Source organism: Thunnus albacares, chromosome 24 (assembly GCF_914725855.1).
Source record: "Thunnus albacares chromosome 24, fThuAlb1.1, whole genome shotgun sequence".
NCBI lineage: Eukaryota > Metazoa > Chordata > Actinopteri > Scombriformes > Scombridae > Thunnus > Thunnus albacares.
In genome coordinates, this window is record NC_058129.1 from 13,196,896 (window position 1) to 13,214,139 (window position 17,244).

Consider the following 17,244-nt stretch of genomic DNA (forward strand, 5'->3'; position numbering starts at 1 on the left):
GATTTATTCCAAACAAACATTTGCTGCTGCTGTCAGTAAAATGAAATGCATTACTTCCTGTGCAGCATAAAGAGTTGACAGCTGAGTTAAAAAATGGACAGTTATTCACATGATAATGACAGCTTGGTATACTTAAATAGCCATTAAGCATTCTTTAGAGATACAATATATCTTATTTATTCTTTTTTTTATCAGTAATTTTCACACAAACACTTGCATCACTTGGAGTGTTCAGGTTCAATCTATCCAGTATGGACTCCTCTAATTCCTTCTGAAAATCAAGTGCTTACAGTATTCTGGGAATTGACTCCATCTCTGTGTGAGAACATGTATGGGGGAGGGCAATGCATGCTGCCTCAGCACATTTCCAGCGGTTTGCTCGGCTTTGTCGCTTACAGTAAGCTCTGACTGTGTCATAGAGCGCACATCAGTCACACAAACTAGTCATCTTATGATCTATAGTGGGCTGAGTAGATAGCAACAACTTTGTATGAACTGTAAGAATGTACTTGGGTTAAATCTATTTTCTGAGAAGTAGCCAAAATGCTCTTCTCTTCAGCCAGTAGTCTCTCCAGCATGGGTCTGCTTTGGGTCACCTCCAAGTCGGACCTCCACATTCAGGAGGAATCCTCATCAGAAACCATCTCAGCTGGCTTGTTTCGACACAAAGGAACAACTGTTCTTCTGAGCCAAGGCACCATGCTGCGCAACAGATTTTGTTGTTGATTGTAACCACAACCACATTCTTTCAGTCACTATCATCAGTAAAGGGGTTAGAATATAAATTGACTGGAAAATCAATACCAGTTTCAATCATTTTTAAAGTAAAATAACTTCACCACCATTACATGTGGTCCTTAGCTCTGGATGCTAAAAAAAAAAAAGTGTCTCACAGGTTGATTTACAGCTTTTTTCTTTAAAAGAGTTACAGGTTTTCTTTTTGAGGCAGCAAAGACAAAGATGAACTATGTTTTCAGGGTATTTTACACAGCACAGCACTGGCTTGTATAGAAACATTTAATTTGTCATAAAGTCAGTTATGCTAACTGGCCAAGCTACATCATTTGGCTAATGTTTGAAGTGAGAAGCGTTTGTGATGGAAAATAGTAATCAGGTTGATCACACAAGACATATCCAAAATATTAATGTTGATGCTTAAGAAGGTTTTGGCTGGCTTGAAGTATGATTTACAACCTGATCAAATACATTGTGTTGGACCTATCACAAAAACCCTAGAAAACTTCCTGCAGCACAAGCTTTCAATGTATCACTTTCACAAAGATTACTTCATTGTCTGGCATACTTTTTCTCTCTCGACTCTGTAATGCAGCACGTTAGCCTGAGGTCCTGGGGCTGGAGAGAAATACGACACTCGAGCGCTGTTTCCCATAGATTGTATCGCAGCGTCGAACCGTTTTTGTGCTGAGGTTGCTTCTTTTCTCTGCTTTTGATCATTTTCTCCGTTTTCAGACATCGCTCAAGTCGAGCTCGAGCTCCATTATCTCTTCCCGAACAAGTGCAGCAGCAGCTTCAGTGTCTTTTGACAGATAATAAAGTAGGTCAGGATATGAAAGCCAAGCTGCAGACAGAAGCAGAGGAACAATGGTAGAGAAAAGGAGGGAATCACTAGATGAGAGGGTCAAAAGATCTTGAATGCTACTGTATATGACTTTTAGGAGAAAATTACTTCTCAAAACCTCTTGAAAGTCTACAGGCAGAGCTCTTGTCATAGATAACAACTTAAATATCTATCAGAATGTTCTCACTTTTGTGCCAACTTCTACATTATCAAAGTATGTATGATCCTTTTCCAAATATTTCCACAGGTTGAAGGAGTACAGGTACATGAAATAATCTACAGAAAGCATTTTCTTATACTCACAAGAACATAAAAGTTATCATCTTGACCTGACAAGCTTGTTTGTTTGGGTTTTTTTTTTTTTTTTACCACAAAATACTTAATTTTTGTTTGCATGGTCAAGAAAAAACATTACTTCCTGATTAAGACTGCAACTCCCCTCACAAAAGAACAGACAGGCAAAGGTTAAGAATCAGGAAAACAGGGAGAGAAGAAGTTGCTGGAGGACATGGGTGTTGATAAGATTTGTGTGTCTGCTCACTCTGTCTGTACTGTTCATCTGTAGCCTGAGGGCCCTTCTGAGGCCCCCCCGAGACCCAAGATTTGGTGGGTAGTAGTTCTGTCACGAGCCTCTTAGACAAACAGGTACAGTATGACATATACATACATCTCTTTCTCTACCACACACATGCTCTTTTTTTTTTTTTCTTCGTATACGGCTGCTATAGGAGTTGGATGCAGACCAGCACTGCAGGGTGGGGAGTGTCCAAGCATGTGCAGCAATGACATCATTTGGCTGGTGGATGTGTATTTTTAATTTACACTACCTTTCTGTTCCTGGATGTGATTCAAGTCAGCGTCTCCTCAATTCATGACATGTTTCCTCAAGAGTTCCTTAATGGAAATGAGCTGAAAAATTGAACTAAATAGTAAAAGGATGGGTGCCTTGGCTTCTTTTCACAGGCCAGAGGTCAGCATTACTTGAGCTGGTGCAGTTTTTAGTAGCGTCTTGCCTCAGCGTGTGATGAGGGTGCTCCTCGTCAACTTAAGGCAGTTCTATATTTATAATCTGGAAGTTGATTCATCAAAACCTACTGTAAGTCTTCAAATATTATTAATGCAGCAGTAATTGCCAAAATGACCACCGGCACACTTTATTAGAGGGCCTGAATGTGGGGCTTGAGACCATAATGACTCATTGAAAAAAAATATTGACTTAATATTTCCAGAGAGAAGTTGACGCTTTTTGAATGGGAGTCCATTGGAGCCAGCATCTAGCTGCAATCGGTGGCATTGAACTTTAAGGGACTTTAGCATGGCTTCAGCGATGATAGTTACCACTTGGTGTCAATTAAACAACTGGCCAGTACAAAATGGATTGTGGGATACTGAATTACACTGATTTAAGGTATTTCTCAGCCACATTTTTGATGTATTTAGTCTAGAAGTGTGGACTCTGGAAACATTTGGTACTGGATGTTAGGTACATGTCTTAGCCCACCTGAAGAGCTTTCACAGTTGTCTGTTAGCTAAATTATGCTAATCAGTTTAGCCCCTGGATGTATAGGTCACACAGTGAGTGTCATCGGGATGGCAAACACAAATAGAGCTGGAGGAGCCTCCACAGTCATTTAGATCTATTGTTTGGGAGCATCAAGGTTTCCCAGTAAGTTACTTTTAGACTGGACAAAGAGTGGTGGAACAAACATGGTCCAAGATGGGTCAACTGAAGTTAAACGTGCCACATGGTAAACCTAATACTGTGGTAGGCTACATACATGTTGCTTAAAAGACCTTCAGCAACGTCTTTTCTCTTTGATATAGATACCTGAAGCCTTCTCACAGACCTGGAATTGAAATCTGCAGGACATATTTAGCCTTGAGCTTAATTGCAAGGGAAACCCCAAACAGTTACCTCTATCCAAAGTAGCTTCATCCACCATCTGTGCATCATATGGCCCATACACACCAACAGACTCAGACCCCAAACTACACAGGAAGCCCAACCTTAACAAACGTAACGACAAGGTTTACGAACCCTAGCAGCAGTTAGACCACAGTTCCTCCATGTCCCACATCTGGAGAAAACAAAACAAGTGTAGACATCAGCATTGCCAATATGCCGCTGGGTAATAAATCATCAATTTATGAATCATAAATGTGCAGGAGAGTCTCAGGATGATCTTTGAGAGGGAGGTTTTTTTCATGTGGAGTCCGTGAAAGACAGATGTCTCCTATAGGTTTACAATCTGAATGGCGCTCTTTCTTCCACCCTGTACAGGTAGACGAGGGAAAAGTGAGCAGGGGCGAGGAGGCGACACTGAGCTGACCTTTCCGCCACGTGTGACGTCATATGACACCTGATACGCGGCAAAGGTCAAGGGCAAAGGCAAAAAGGGGTCACATGATCTGAGGAGAGCTTTCACAAAGGGGGGAAGCGAACTTTCACAAAGGGGGGAAGTGAAACTCGACACAGCAAAGGAATAAAAGCTTTGATCAGTGTGGGTTTTGAAAGGTCAGTTTCAGGACTGACTGACGTTACAAACTTCTGAAATTGGATTTATGCCATTATGGGACACTAAAACTCCATTTAAACTGCAAGATGAGGAACAACAGGATGTAATCAAAGAGGAAAATAAAACTAAATAATCAAGAAACTACACAGAGATATGATAGCCTGCGCCAAGAGAATGAACATGACCAGGGTCGAAAGCATTAAATTAACTCAACTTGGACTCCGCTGGGACTTTGTTTACTAAAAACAAAAACATGCTGATCATCTACAACCCTCAGACATATATTGGTATCTGCCAAAACATCGAGTGAATTACGACCATTTTGTACTCAGTAACACTCCATGAGATCTGACCGCTATCTCGCTGGACACTGACCTCGCTGAGTCATAAAATAAGGTCATTCTGAGTGCAGTTTGCCCTGATCTGAACGTTTTATAGTGAGTCACTGCGCAGATCTTTGGAGAATACATTTGTTATGGTTAAGACAGCATCGTGCAAATATTTAAAGCTACAGTATTTTGGCAAATGAGAAAAACCCAAAGATATCTGAGGGGAATTATAAAGCTTTCTTGTCTCACATTCATGAACCCACCCTTAAATCTGGAGGAGTCTGACATATTGTTCTACAATAAGCTTATTTGGCGCCATTACACAGTCAATCGTCCCTAAATAATTTCTTACAAAGACAGGAAAAGACCAAATGACACATACTAGGTTTAGGGTGTAGTGGGGTCTCTCTGTCCATCTGGCTGCTCCACAGGGGAACCATGTTTGTGGTCAACACAAGTATCTGAGTACTGGAATTGCTTTTTCCAAGGAGGCTGGAAGTAGATTTTGGTGGTGATCAGGATCTGTGATTTCTATTGTTAGCAGCTTTTTTCCATGATCGAGACCGTATCTAAATATTAACACTAGGGGTCAAGGAATCAAGATTTGGAATTTGAAAGCAGTTTTTTTTTTCTGGCAACGTGGAAAATCAGCAAATCTGCTTATATCTTTTGTGCACTTTAAACACAAAATTAAATCAGTATCGCCACTAGATCAGGGAATCGAGGCTGTAACAGATGTCCATGTGAGTGTGAGCAGTGAGTGAAATGAGTCTCTGGATTCTGGCATTATAATATAGGTCACTGAACATGCAAAAATCACCACATATTTATTTAGAGGCCCTTTTTTAAAAAAAGAAAAACTACAAGAAGGGAGCAATCAGGATCAATATTTACTCTGTCTAACGATATTTTAAAATTAGAAAACAACAGGCAAGTTTTGTGGCAATAATTTGACATAAATCTCTGTCTTAACAACTCATTTAGTCTAGTTGGGTCCTAAAAACAGTTTTAATTAAAAGACAAAAATAATGCCACTTGCTTCCTGTTAAATCTGCACCTGACATGAATTGTGGCAAATTAAATCACATTTTCTTCTGTTTCTGTCTATTATTTCTTTGCAATAATGTCAATTTATTAGCTACATATGACTCTTCCCTATAAGAGGTATGTAGTTTCTGAGATTGCATTTTTCTTTGAAAGCTTGGAGGTTTAATGGCTTTCCATTCAAATAACCTCTTCAGTCATTTAAATAAAGTGTCCCCAACCTTTTTGGCTAAAGTGTGAACCTGTATGGAGTTATCTGTACTTGTTAAACACAAGCATTCTTGTTCTAGGATAAATAATATATTCATAAACCTGTGAATAGTGGCCACTTTGCAGCAAGAGAGAGAGGTTTTATTCAATCGCCTTCAGGAGCATCGTCTCGTATCTGGCAGATCTGGAGGCATGCCAGCACCCGCCCTGTGAAATCAGCATCGCAGCGCACAGAGTTGACAAGTGCGCCTCCCACTCCAAACGTTGTTTGACATACCCATCGTTATAGGCTTCGCCTCTGGCAGTTTCTTTTTTAAAAGGCAAGCTCAAAGCCACAGATTATACATTCTGCTCACAAACCGTGCGGGTAAAATACCCTACAGAGAGAGCGACAGGGGGGATCAGGCTCGTTCTTTCTCATTTGGAGACGACAGCTTGCGCGTAAAACGGCACCGGGCATCACTGGAGGAAGAGATACGTGGTGTCTGGATATTTTATTTTCTTCTTTAATTTATTGGTGACTCTGCAAGGTTGAAGGACAGCGGAGGGGAGCAGCTTGACTGTCTTTGCTGTGGATTGCGAGCATCGGATGCGGTGACACTGTGGACTTTAGCGCGCAAGACACCTGTGGATGCAATAGACAACCCCCCCTGATGTTTAGACTCAAACCTTCTGCAAAGAAAAGATTCACCACAAGATTTAGTTGATAATCGTTGCGGTTTCGCTCAAACACACTTCAGATTAGACGAGAGAGACACACCATGCTGCTGAGTGTTTCCTTCCTGGTGGTTCCCCTGCTGAGTATTACCGGCTGCGGCTCGTCGTACGTGCCGTGCGAGCCGTGCGATCAGAAGGCCCTGTCCATGTGTCCGCCGGTGCCGGTGGGATGTCAATTGGTGAAGGAGCCCGGCTGCGGCTGCTGTCTGACGTGCGCGCTCGAAGAGGGTCAGCCGTGCGGCGTGTACACCGGGCCGTGCACGCGCGGGCTCCGCTGCCTGCCCAAGAACGGCGAGGAGAAGCCGCTGCACGCGCTCCTGCACGGCCGTGGGGTGTGCAGGAACGAGAAGTTGTATAAACTGATGCATCCGTCAAAAGGTAAGCCTGTGGAGAGACTGGATATGACTGATTCTGATCACAAGTGCTGTAATTTGGCCTTTAATTGGAATATTAATTAACTGAATGAGCCCTTAATTGATTGATTGAATTATTTTTAGTGTTAGTATTAACTTCCTTTTACCAATTGTATCCCACTGTAGGAGTTTAAAGTCAAATTACAGTACTAAATGTGCAGTGGTCTCCTTTGTTAAGCAATCATCTCAGTACTTCTATGATATTTCTGTCAGCTCTGGTGGTATTTGCACAGCAGAAATCACGATTGAACCACAGATCTAAAAGGTTTTGATGCAAAGAAATCACCCGGAAAAAACAGCTGGATAGAGATGTTACTCCTCCCTTGTCAATGCAGGAATTTTAATGAAGCCCACAAGTCTCACACACACTCACACACACAGAGAGAGAGAAAGAGAGAAAGAGAGAGAGTCAGCCAGTGATGCAGTGGTAAATGGAAAAAAAAGAAGAAGAAAGACCTCCAGACTGTAATCACCAGTCCAGAAATCAATTACACTAATTCACACCCTGTCATAAAACTGAACTCCAATAACTTCTGCCATGAATTTACTCTTTGAGGGAGATGATGCACAAAAGGGTGAAATGAGTATGACTTCCCTCCCACCTCTCTTCAGAGGCCAGTGAGGCTGATGTGTGCTGATGTCAAGTCACAGCCCTCTTTAAGATGGGCTGACACCAAGGGTTTTAACATTTTTTGTCAAACGGCCAAAATAATTGTGTATGTGTACTTGCTTTCTATCACTCTTTATCTTTCATCGGCCCACGTCCTCACACACATACACACACAAAGAGCCTGACTCTGCAAAATGTTTACTTTACTCAATACGCATTTGCTGACTTGGCTGAGAGGCTGCGGCTCACCTGCTTGTTTGTCTCTGTGACATCAGAGCTCACCTGAGAGGCTGCAGCTCACCTGTCTGTGTATAAGTGACATCAGAGCTCACCTGAGAGGCCGCAGCTCACCAGTCTGTGTGTAAGTGACATAAGAGCTCACCTGAGAGGCCGCAGCTCACCTGTCTGTGTGTCTCTGTGACATCAGAGCTCACCTGAGAGGCTGCAGCTCACCTGTATGTCTCTGTGACATCAGAGCTCACCTGAGAGGCTGCAGCTCACCTGTCTGTGTCTCCATGACATCAGAGCTCACCTGAGATACTGCAGCTTATCTGTCTGTGTGTATGTGATATCAGAGCTCACCTGAGAGACTGCAGCTCACCTGTCTGTAACATCAGAGCTCACCTGTCTATGTCTCTGTGACATCAGAACTCACCTGAGAGGCCGCAGCTCATCTCTGTGTGTCTCTGTGACATCAGAGCCCACCTGATAGGCTGCAGCTCACCTGTATGTGTCTCTGTGACATCAGAGCTCACCTGAGAGGCCGCAGCTCATCTGTCTGTGTGTATGTGACATCAGAGCTCACCTGAGAGGCCGCAGCTCACCTGTTTCTGTGTATGTATGTGACATCAGAGCCCACCTGATAGGCTGCAGCTCACCTGTATGTGTCTCTGTGACATCAGAGCTCACCTGAGAGGCTGCAGCTCACCTGTCTGTGTGTAAGTGACATCAGAGCTCACCTGAGAGGCTGCAGCTCACCTGTGTGTGTGTGTATGTGACATCAGAGGTCACCTGAGAGGCTGCAGCTCACCTGTGTGTGTGTGTATGTGACATCAGAGGTCACCTGAGAGGCTGCAGCTCACCTGTCTGTGTGTATGTATGTGACATCAGAGCTCACCTGAGAGGCTGCAGCTCACAGGATTTTCATAATTAAATGATGACAGTCACAAACAAATCAGTTGAAGCTATGGCTAATTTAGCTCATAAATAATGTTCATGTCTTGATGACACATATGCAATAATAACTCTTCTCTTGATCCACTCATAGAGAAGAGGAGAGATGGCAGTAAATAGTAAATATTTCTCCCACTAATTTCAAAGATTAATGTTTGGATTGATTACAGAACATTCTTATTAACTAAGCTCAACTATTACTAACACTTTGATTCTTCTTTAAAAAGGTCAGATGTCTTAATTTGCTTACGATCACACAGTAGCTAACAACACCTGAAGCCTGAAATTAATATAATATCAAATGATCTTAGTTTTGTCCAGTGAAGTCGTTTTCTATTCTGTGATGTTTGGAACGGTTAAACTATAAATACTAACCGCTTCAGATTCTCCACCTCAGCGACTCCAATATTGCTGTGTCTGCCAGGCTGCTGTCAATATGCCCCCCAGTATCCCCCATATCCTGCTCTTTCACTCTTTATCATAACAGTGCACTTTTTTGCAGAAAACACACAAACCTGGCAACTCTGCAGACTAGACAGACTAGACTAGAAAGTCCGTAAAAATATTAGCAGGGACAATCCAGCAACACCTTGATATTGGTAGGGACATATCCCTACCGTCCATACCCAAATCTACACGCATGGCTGACACCTGTCATTACTGAGGCACACGACTCAAAAGCCCCCCCTGCGCCCTGACCCCGTGAACTCTGTCAACAATTGGTGCCGAGTGCCGATCAACCTGTCATCTCGGTTTGAAAGGCCCTTGTGGGGCCGCGAGCTGTAAATCAGTAGGTTTCGTGTGAGTGGCCCATCGCCTCGGGGCCCCCAAGCCAACATAAAACAAGGGAGAAGATTACAGGTGGTGCTCTGTGAGGCTCCTTGTTGGCTCCTTTGAATGGCAGTTCAGGGACAGTCACTGTGTCTGCTGGGGAGCGTTGCGGAGAGCTTTGTGGGAAATGTTGGCTTGTGGCCCTTGCACTCACTTTAAGGTGTGAAATCATATTTTAGTCTGTTCCCTTCCTCTACAGTTTCTTTTTCACTTTTGTCCTTCAGCCTTTCTCTGTCTTTCTTTTGTCAAATGCCCCGCACACCTCTACTTTTCTTCGTCCACCACCTGTGCCTTTTCCCACACCTAACCCACCTTTTTTGTCTCCTTTTTCTCTATTCTCTCCCACCACACTGCCTCTTCTCCTCTTTCCCTGCCTGGCCACTGTCCCTCTTCATCTTTTCCACCCTACCACCCCCCCTCTACACCTCCCCTTCCACCCTTTCCATTCTGTCTTTTGCTTTATTTTCCTGCAGAATGGAGTTTTAGTGTAGAGCAAAGCTAGTCTGGAAACATAAATAATCTCACTGGCTGTGTTAAACCTCAGTGGGCTGAGCCAAAGAACCACAGTTTTTCTGGCTAAGTAACATTAGCCTGAAGCCCAGAAACAAAAGGCAGAAGATAAGAAAGAAAGACACTAATATTCTGAAGTCTCCCTTAGAAAAAGCTTATCAGTGTCACATTCAAAGTCACCCAAAATAAGCTTGTTCGCCAGGAAGAATTTCTTCTTTTAGAATATTTTGTGATTATTTAAAATTCCAGCCAATGTGCACTTTTTTTGGCTGCACTCTGTCAGCCAGGGTAAGATCATTTCAGCCTTCAGAGCATCTGAGAAAAGGTTGTATAACCAAAAAAACTCCAATCAGCTATTCATCTCCCCTTGCCTTTTCCTCCCTTTCCCACACTATCCTCTGCTCCCTCCCACCGCTCTTTGTTGGTCCCACCCTGGTCTCTTCACCTCCCCCCACCCCCTCCCACCCCCCCCACCCCCTCTCGGCGCTGCAGGCAGGCCCAGGCTGTGCAGTGATTCAGCAGAATGCAGGCTGAGCGTGGGTTACAGTACTGATCCCCCATCTGTCTGCCCGTCAGCCAGCTTCTCCATTAACTCCACATCTCCTGCTGGGCGCTCTCTCAACACATAAATTAAACAAAACCCATATGCACACAGATAAATACACACTAAAATTACATTTTATAGACACACAAAATGAGCAAAGAAGGTGCATGCATGCATACTATACATTAAGGAATTGCCAAGAGATTCAATATGTACTTTTGACAGATCCCTAAATATTCCTGAAGTATGATTTTGTACTGCTACATAAATACACCACTATGCATGTATGCATTTTTGTGCATTAGTGCATGTGTCAAAGATCAGATAACAATGAAACAAGCAGTCATTAACTGATATAAGTATAAATAGGAGTATTTAGTTGCCTTTTTGTTATGTTTGCAAGTGCATGTAGTAATGTGAAACTCAAGTTGTAAATCTTCAGATTTTCCAGATAAAGCAAAGAAAACGTCTTGTTAAGGAGGAAAAGAAGGAGGGAGGATGAGTTTTCTAACAATATATGCTGTAGGGATCCTGCTCTCCAGGATCACAGTTTCTCACAAATCAAACATGAGGAAAAGGGAGAGGAAGAAGGGGGAAAAAAATGAAAGATCAGTCAGCACAGGTCAGATTAGACGAGCGCAAGGATTAGTGAGTGAAGACTTGATTGGACTTACGCTGGCTGCTGATCTGCCTCAGCTTTCTCTGGAGGAAATCTCTCTTGCTGTTTCCAAGAACCTGTCATTATGGGGATGGATGACATCATCGTGATCTTTATCATCGTGATCATTGTGTGGGGGGGGGTGAGTGGGGGAGGGAGAAGGGGCTTGGGAGGTTTTAAGCATCATTTGCAACGAGGCAGTGACCTTGTCTCACCGCCCAGTTAACTTAGTAGCTTAGCGATCACGTCTGTGCAGAAACGGAGGGGTTTATATGCAGAATTTGCAATCTGCCAAAATGAAACGGAAACAAGTGCGTGACACAGCAGTGGAAATGGGCCAATCGTGGCTTAGGACACATACAAGACTAATGCATGTCTAAAGCTATAAATGAAGTGAAATATCAGTTTAAAGTGCTTTTGGGAAAGAAAGCCACAGCCACTGGCTCTGGCCTCGACACAGTCGTTGTGGTCGTATGAATAGAGGGTGGGACGAGGGACAGGGGCGAGTGCTGAGGTTTGTGCGACTCCTCAAAATTTAGCAGAGAGCTGTATTTTTGCACAGATGAAAGATGCATGTACATGAGGGTTTCTGTGGGGGTTGGGTCCCAAAATGGGCTGTGGCTGTTTCTGGTGGCTTGCCACATGACAAGTGTAATAGCATGTTTTCATGGGTCTGGGTGCCAGGGTGAGACTAAATATCTCATTTAGGTCACTGGCTATAAAAGTTTTAAAACCCCTGGTCTACATATACCCCAAACTGGCAACCTAACTTGCCATAAATGTAGGCTATGTTGTCCCGTATGTCAACACATCCAATCTGAACCTGGCCAGTAGCCACTAACTGTGCTAAATAAGCATTTAGCAGCGCAGTGAAATCATCACGTCGTGTTGTGACGTTTCCAAATTCAACACTCTTGTACTGTGTCCACTGTCCCTCCTGAGTTTAGCTTTACTTTTTAATTTTAGCCACTCAAATAGATACAGTTCCAGGTGGGAGCCATCATAGTGCTCTTGATTCTGACCCTTCTTCAAACAGTCTCTTGAAAGCAGCAGAAAAATGCTTTGAAGCCCTGTTCGCACAGGACTAATATTACACCTGTGGACATTAAGTTGTTTGTAATAATTGGTATCACTGGTTATTTTAATCCTGCTACGTCTGTAATTTGCAAAGTTCCGGTGTAAATTGCCGAGTGTACTTTGGTGAAGACAGAGCTCCTCTGATAACAGTAATCCTGCGTGAATCAACTTCCAGCGAACTGCAGCTGCACTTTTTTTTTTTGGTATGCTTTTTTTTTTCTTTCTTCTTTCTTTTATTTGTATTCTGTCATCATGCAGATAAACATTCAAGCAGTAGTGCAACTGATTTCTGTTTTGATGAATGGACTCAGAAAGTTCTGACTTACTTCTTCAGAAAGTGAAGTTTTGTTGAATTTGTCTTAACTTTATTTAAAATTTTAGTTTGAGCAATAGTGGAACTGATTTTTGGGAGATACGTAATTCATTAAATGAGGCCTGCTAATAATACGAGTGCTCTGCAAGTGAGGCTTAAAGGGATAGTTCATATTTTTTGAAGTGGGCTTGTATGAGGTAGTTATCCATAGTCAGTGTATTACCTGCAGTAGATTTGGGTCAGCACGCTCCCAGTGAGAGGCAGACAAGAGTACTGGCACGGAAACTAAGCCATGTACTGAGGTGAATGGGGCCAGCAAAACGTATTTTATCCACCTAAAAAAGGCACACCTATAAAAATCAATATCAGTTTAAGTGTATGCTATATTTAGAATATTTTCACCGCTTTACCTTGCTGTCATACAGCCCTTTTCTTTTGGCACTACATGTTCTCAACGGTACAGCTTTCATATTCCTACACATGCTGTGCACTGCATTACGCCGCAGATCAGCTGTTTGGGTCAGAAAGCGCTGCTGTACTCGTTAGCGGTAAAGTGCCAAAAAAACGAAGCAATGCACCAACAAAAGATGTGGAAGAACACTTTAAAATATTCAAAGAATAGCTTCGCAGATGTTTTATGAGGAAGGAAAAGCATTTAGCACTTTTATTAGGCCTCAAGTATACACACACCTTTGTTTACAAGAAAACTCTAATGAGTGACTCCAACCCCCCCCCCCCCCGTCCCTCTTTGTCTTTGCCTCTCTATCAGGCGGAGAATCTCATGATGGCGCCCTGCTACCCATCCCAGAGTCGATGCTGCCTCAAACTAAGGTGCCCATACATGGAGACCGCATCAGCAGTCTAAAGGTCCAGGCAATGAAACAGGCCAAGGACCGCATCAAGCAGCTGGCCAGGCTGGGACCTGCCAGCAACCTGGATTTCCCTCCTCACAGCTTGGATAAACTGGAGCCTGAGTTTGTAAGTGAGGAAGAGATTACTAAAATGCATGCCAGGTTGGAAAATTGACTCAACTTAGAGAGAAGTTTTTGGGCAATTTTCTGAATCAGCAGTAGATTATTCGATTTGGATATTGGCAATTGAACAGACATTTGCTTCACTTTAAACATACAAATCTCAGATACTGCATCTTACTGCTTCAGGCTTCTTGCACAGTGGAAAGAAACCAGTTCTGACAAATAAGCCAAGATGCCCCACGGGGCCACTTTCACACGTGACAACATGGTGTGAACATAGTGAAATACTTAAGTCCTCATTATAGGTCTGCCTCCATTTTTTTTCTTTTCCCTGGGGGCATTTTACAAACTTTCAAGGGCATGTTGGACCAGAGCCTTAAGCTGTTAATTTCTAACTCTGGTGCAAGTTAACATTTCATTTCACACTTGTGATCATGTATACCTGTGTTTGTTTATGTAGGGCCCCTGCAGAAGAAGACTGGATAATCTCATTCAGAGCATGAAGGACACCTCTCGGGTCTTGGCTCTCTCTTTGTACATCCCTAACTGTGACAAGAAGGGTTTCTTCAAGCGCAAACAAGTATGAATACATCCTCTTATATCATGTCATTCATTCAATCAACAAACAAATTAAACAAATTTGGTTCTGAGACCAAAATGAAGTATTTTAACTATCCAATAAAGCATTTATACCGCTCTTCTTTTGCAGTGTAAGCCGTCTCGTGGTCGTCGGAGGGGGATCTGCTGGTGTGTGGACCGGTTTGGCGTGAAAATCCCCGGCACCAACTACGCCGGAGGAGACCTGCAGTGCAAAGATCTCGACAGCAACAGCAACAGCAACGAATGAGAGTGAACCAGCCGTACTCGTTGAGCCCTGTCCTTTTTAAAACCTGCCAATCAAGCTAGCACACTTAATGACTGCTAATCAGGAAAATATGGCACAAATGCTTATATATATGGTCAGGTGTGATGGACTGCGTTGTTTTTTTTTTGTTTTGTTTTGTTTTGTTTTTTTAAGGGAAGCCAACCTGAAAGCTTGCTTAGGTGAAAATCTGCACATGTAGGTCTTAACTCTGGCTCCCCACTGACTGTGTACTATGTTTGAGGTTAACCTCATCTCTTTATATCCATAGATAATAGAAAATTATATATATTTGTATGATATTGAAAACATGTCATGTACTGAGTCTGAGTGGCAAGTTATATATATTGCTAAATTTACTCCACGAAAGTATGAGACAAGACATATATGAAATGTGGCTAAAAATCAATCCTTTATACTTGTTTTTCTCAAGGTGATGATCAAGCAAACAAGTTTGGAGACATTATCCAATAGTGAGTCAGTTATCGTCGTTTAAATCAGGCCTTAGCGGTGTCCGAATAATGACTGCTGCCATTGATTTTTGCCCTCAACCTACTGTCCCTGAACACTATCACACTTGTAGGCTAGGGGGACAAGGAAGGGGGGGTCGGTTCTGCAAGACTCCTGTGAGACAACCAATCATACGCCATGCAGTCAAATCAGTAGACCTACAGCTAATAGAGGCCTACAATTTATCGCTTAAACATTTTTAAGTGTTGCCAATTCTTTTAGACCTCTGCAGGGTCTTTAGGTAGAAACTGGACTAGAAATAATTACTTGAGTTGGAAAAGAATCACCTTTTTCCCACCTTCTAAGCAGCAGTTTGCACGTGGTTTGTGTCAATAGCTACTCGTAAAACTACCTATAAAATATAGGAATTAAACATCAAATTACAGAAAATCAATGAGAGATCAACACCAGTTTGCTTGGGGTTCTTGTAATTGTAATATTAACTGTTGAGTAATTCTCAAAACTGCCAGGTTTGAATTTATTTAGGGCTAATAATCGATTAAAATCGCAATGTGATGATGTTGACATTGATCAGCTCTTGTCTAAATCTTCCTCCTTGCAGTGCACTTCACTTTCGCTGACTATTCTGCTGCTATCAGATAAACCTTGGATGCTTTTTTTTTTTCTTGTCAGACCTGATATTCAGTGGTAAAACTGGTTGTGTTTGAGGCAATTATGCTCTAACCTTCCTCCAAAGATGAAGTGATGCTCATATAGTGATATTCAGACTTCCTGTGTGTAGTCTTATGGTCGGTTGTGCCCAATGAGCAGACATTGATGGCAGATATATTTTTTAATTTTTCCGTTTCCAACAGTGGTGCTCATTGTTTGATCAAAGCTCAGACAGACCCATGGTGCGTTCATGAACCAGCAATTAGGACAAAATGATAATCCTAAAAAATACTCACAAACAAACATGTCTTATTGTACTGTAAAATGTTAGATATTGTTGAAAGGCCTTCTTTAAAACTGCTTCCATGTTGCTCCACTGTTTGTAAATGTATGTACAGTGTGTGTGTGTGTGTGTGTGTGTATGTGCGCGCGTGTGTGTGTGTACTGTATGTGCCATGCCCTTCAAAAAGTTCTCATGAGCCCAGCCTACCCCAGCTACTGTCCGGCAATCACGGTGCCGTGCACCTCCCTTCATAGCTCACACACAAATCGTATGCAAAGGCCACGCATTGTTTATGTCTGCACGTGCAGGGTCTTTACCGCCACCACACAGGCAAATCCGTAGGTCCGATGGTGACTTGCTCTCAGGGTTTGTGGGGTTCTTTATCCTGCAAAGAGCAAGGTCGCTGAGTTTGTATGTAAATTCAAGTGCCTTCTGCCCCACGCCACTTTGAATTCTGATTTGCATTGTGTTGTTGAATGAGGGATGGTCCAACACAAAAGAGGAAAACAGTTTTCGGTGTGGATGTCGTTGACGGAGGACAAAAGACTTTTGTTCTGTCGCTTATATCATTTTGTTGTTATAATCTAAATGTTCAATTAATGACTCAGACATTCCTAATGCCTGCACGTAACATGCTCACTTTATAGCGATATATAGGAGAGCAATGACAGGGGCTCGTCAGCCTATTCTTCCCAATAAAACACCTCTCTCATGCTGTTGATTCTAGCACACATGTAAACACAACACGGTGACACTTTGAACATTTCAGAATCTCATTTGTGTTGTATAATGTGAACATTATAGTGAAATATTTATCAGGCGTGTAATTGATGTACTCTTTTTTTTTTTTTTTTTTTTTGTAATGACGAATCACTATTTAAATAAAGTTCCTGTACTCACAAAAATGCGTATGTGCACTTTTGTCTAACTTCCATGCAGGTTGTTTCCATCTGCTGTCGATGGCAAAACTCCTGCTGTGACATCACTGATTGGGGTGTGGCCAAAAGTGTGGCTATGGAGTTCATAGAGGGCCTTGCAAACATGAAATTTAAATACTTTTTATTATTCTTTTACTAACTTTTTGCCACATGGGGGCAGTGGAAACTGTGGATTCATCACTACAAGCCACATTACACTTAGTCATTTCACCAATCATTACAATAAAAATATTGATTACAGCAGTCTTACGATATTTGGGGCTAAATTCAAGGAGTCACAACTGGGTCAAACATAGAGTTGAGCAAATCACAGAGAGTTTTTTTTTACTCGTGATGTTGTAAAGTGGTGAAAAGCATTTTTCCCAGGATTTGAACTGTTCATACTAGAGCCAAAAACTGAGTCATATAAATGAATGTGGGTTTTAATTTTAGGGAGATAAAACCCTCCCTCAATAACTCGAAACCCTCAATAACTTTCCCGTCCTTATTAGTTTTTCTTTATTTACCTCAAATCCAAATACTTTCAAAAGAAATCCTGCTT

At 42.4% G+C, this 17,244-nt stretch overlaps 1 protein-coding gene across 1 annotated transcript; it reads left to right on the top strand.

Annotated features, from left to right (window-relative positions):
• The first annotated feature begins 6,296 nt into the window (after positions 1 to 6,296).
• Positions 6,297 to 16,544, top strand: igfbp5a (insulin-like growth factor binding protein 5a). The gene is made up of 4 exons (XM_044345226.1): positions 6,297 to 6,773; positions 13,294 to 13,502; positions 13,959 to 14,078; positions 14,208 to 16,544. Exons 1-4 carry the CDS (start codon positions 6,440 to 6,442, stop codon positions 14,343 to 14,345), a joined length of 801 nt encoding a protein of 266 aa, XP_044201161.1. The 5' UTR covers positions 6,297 to 6,439; the 3' UTR covers positions 14,346 to 16,544.
• Positions 16,545 to 17,244: the final 700 nt, after the last annotated feature.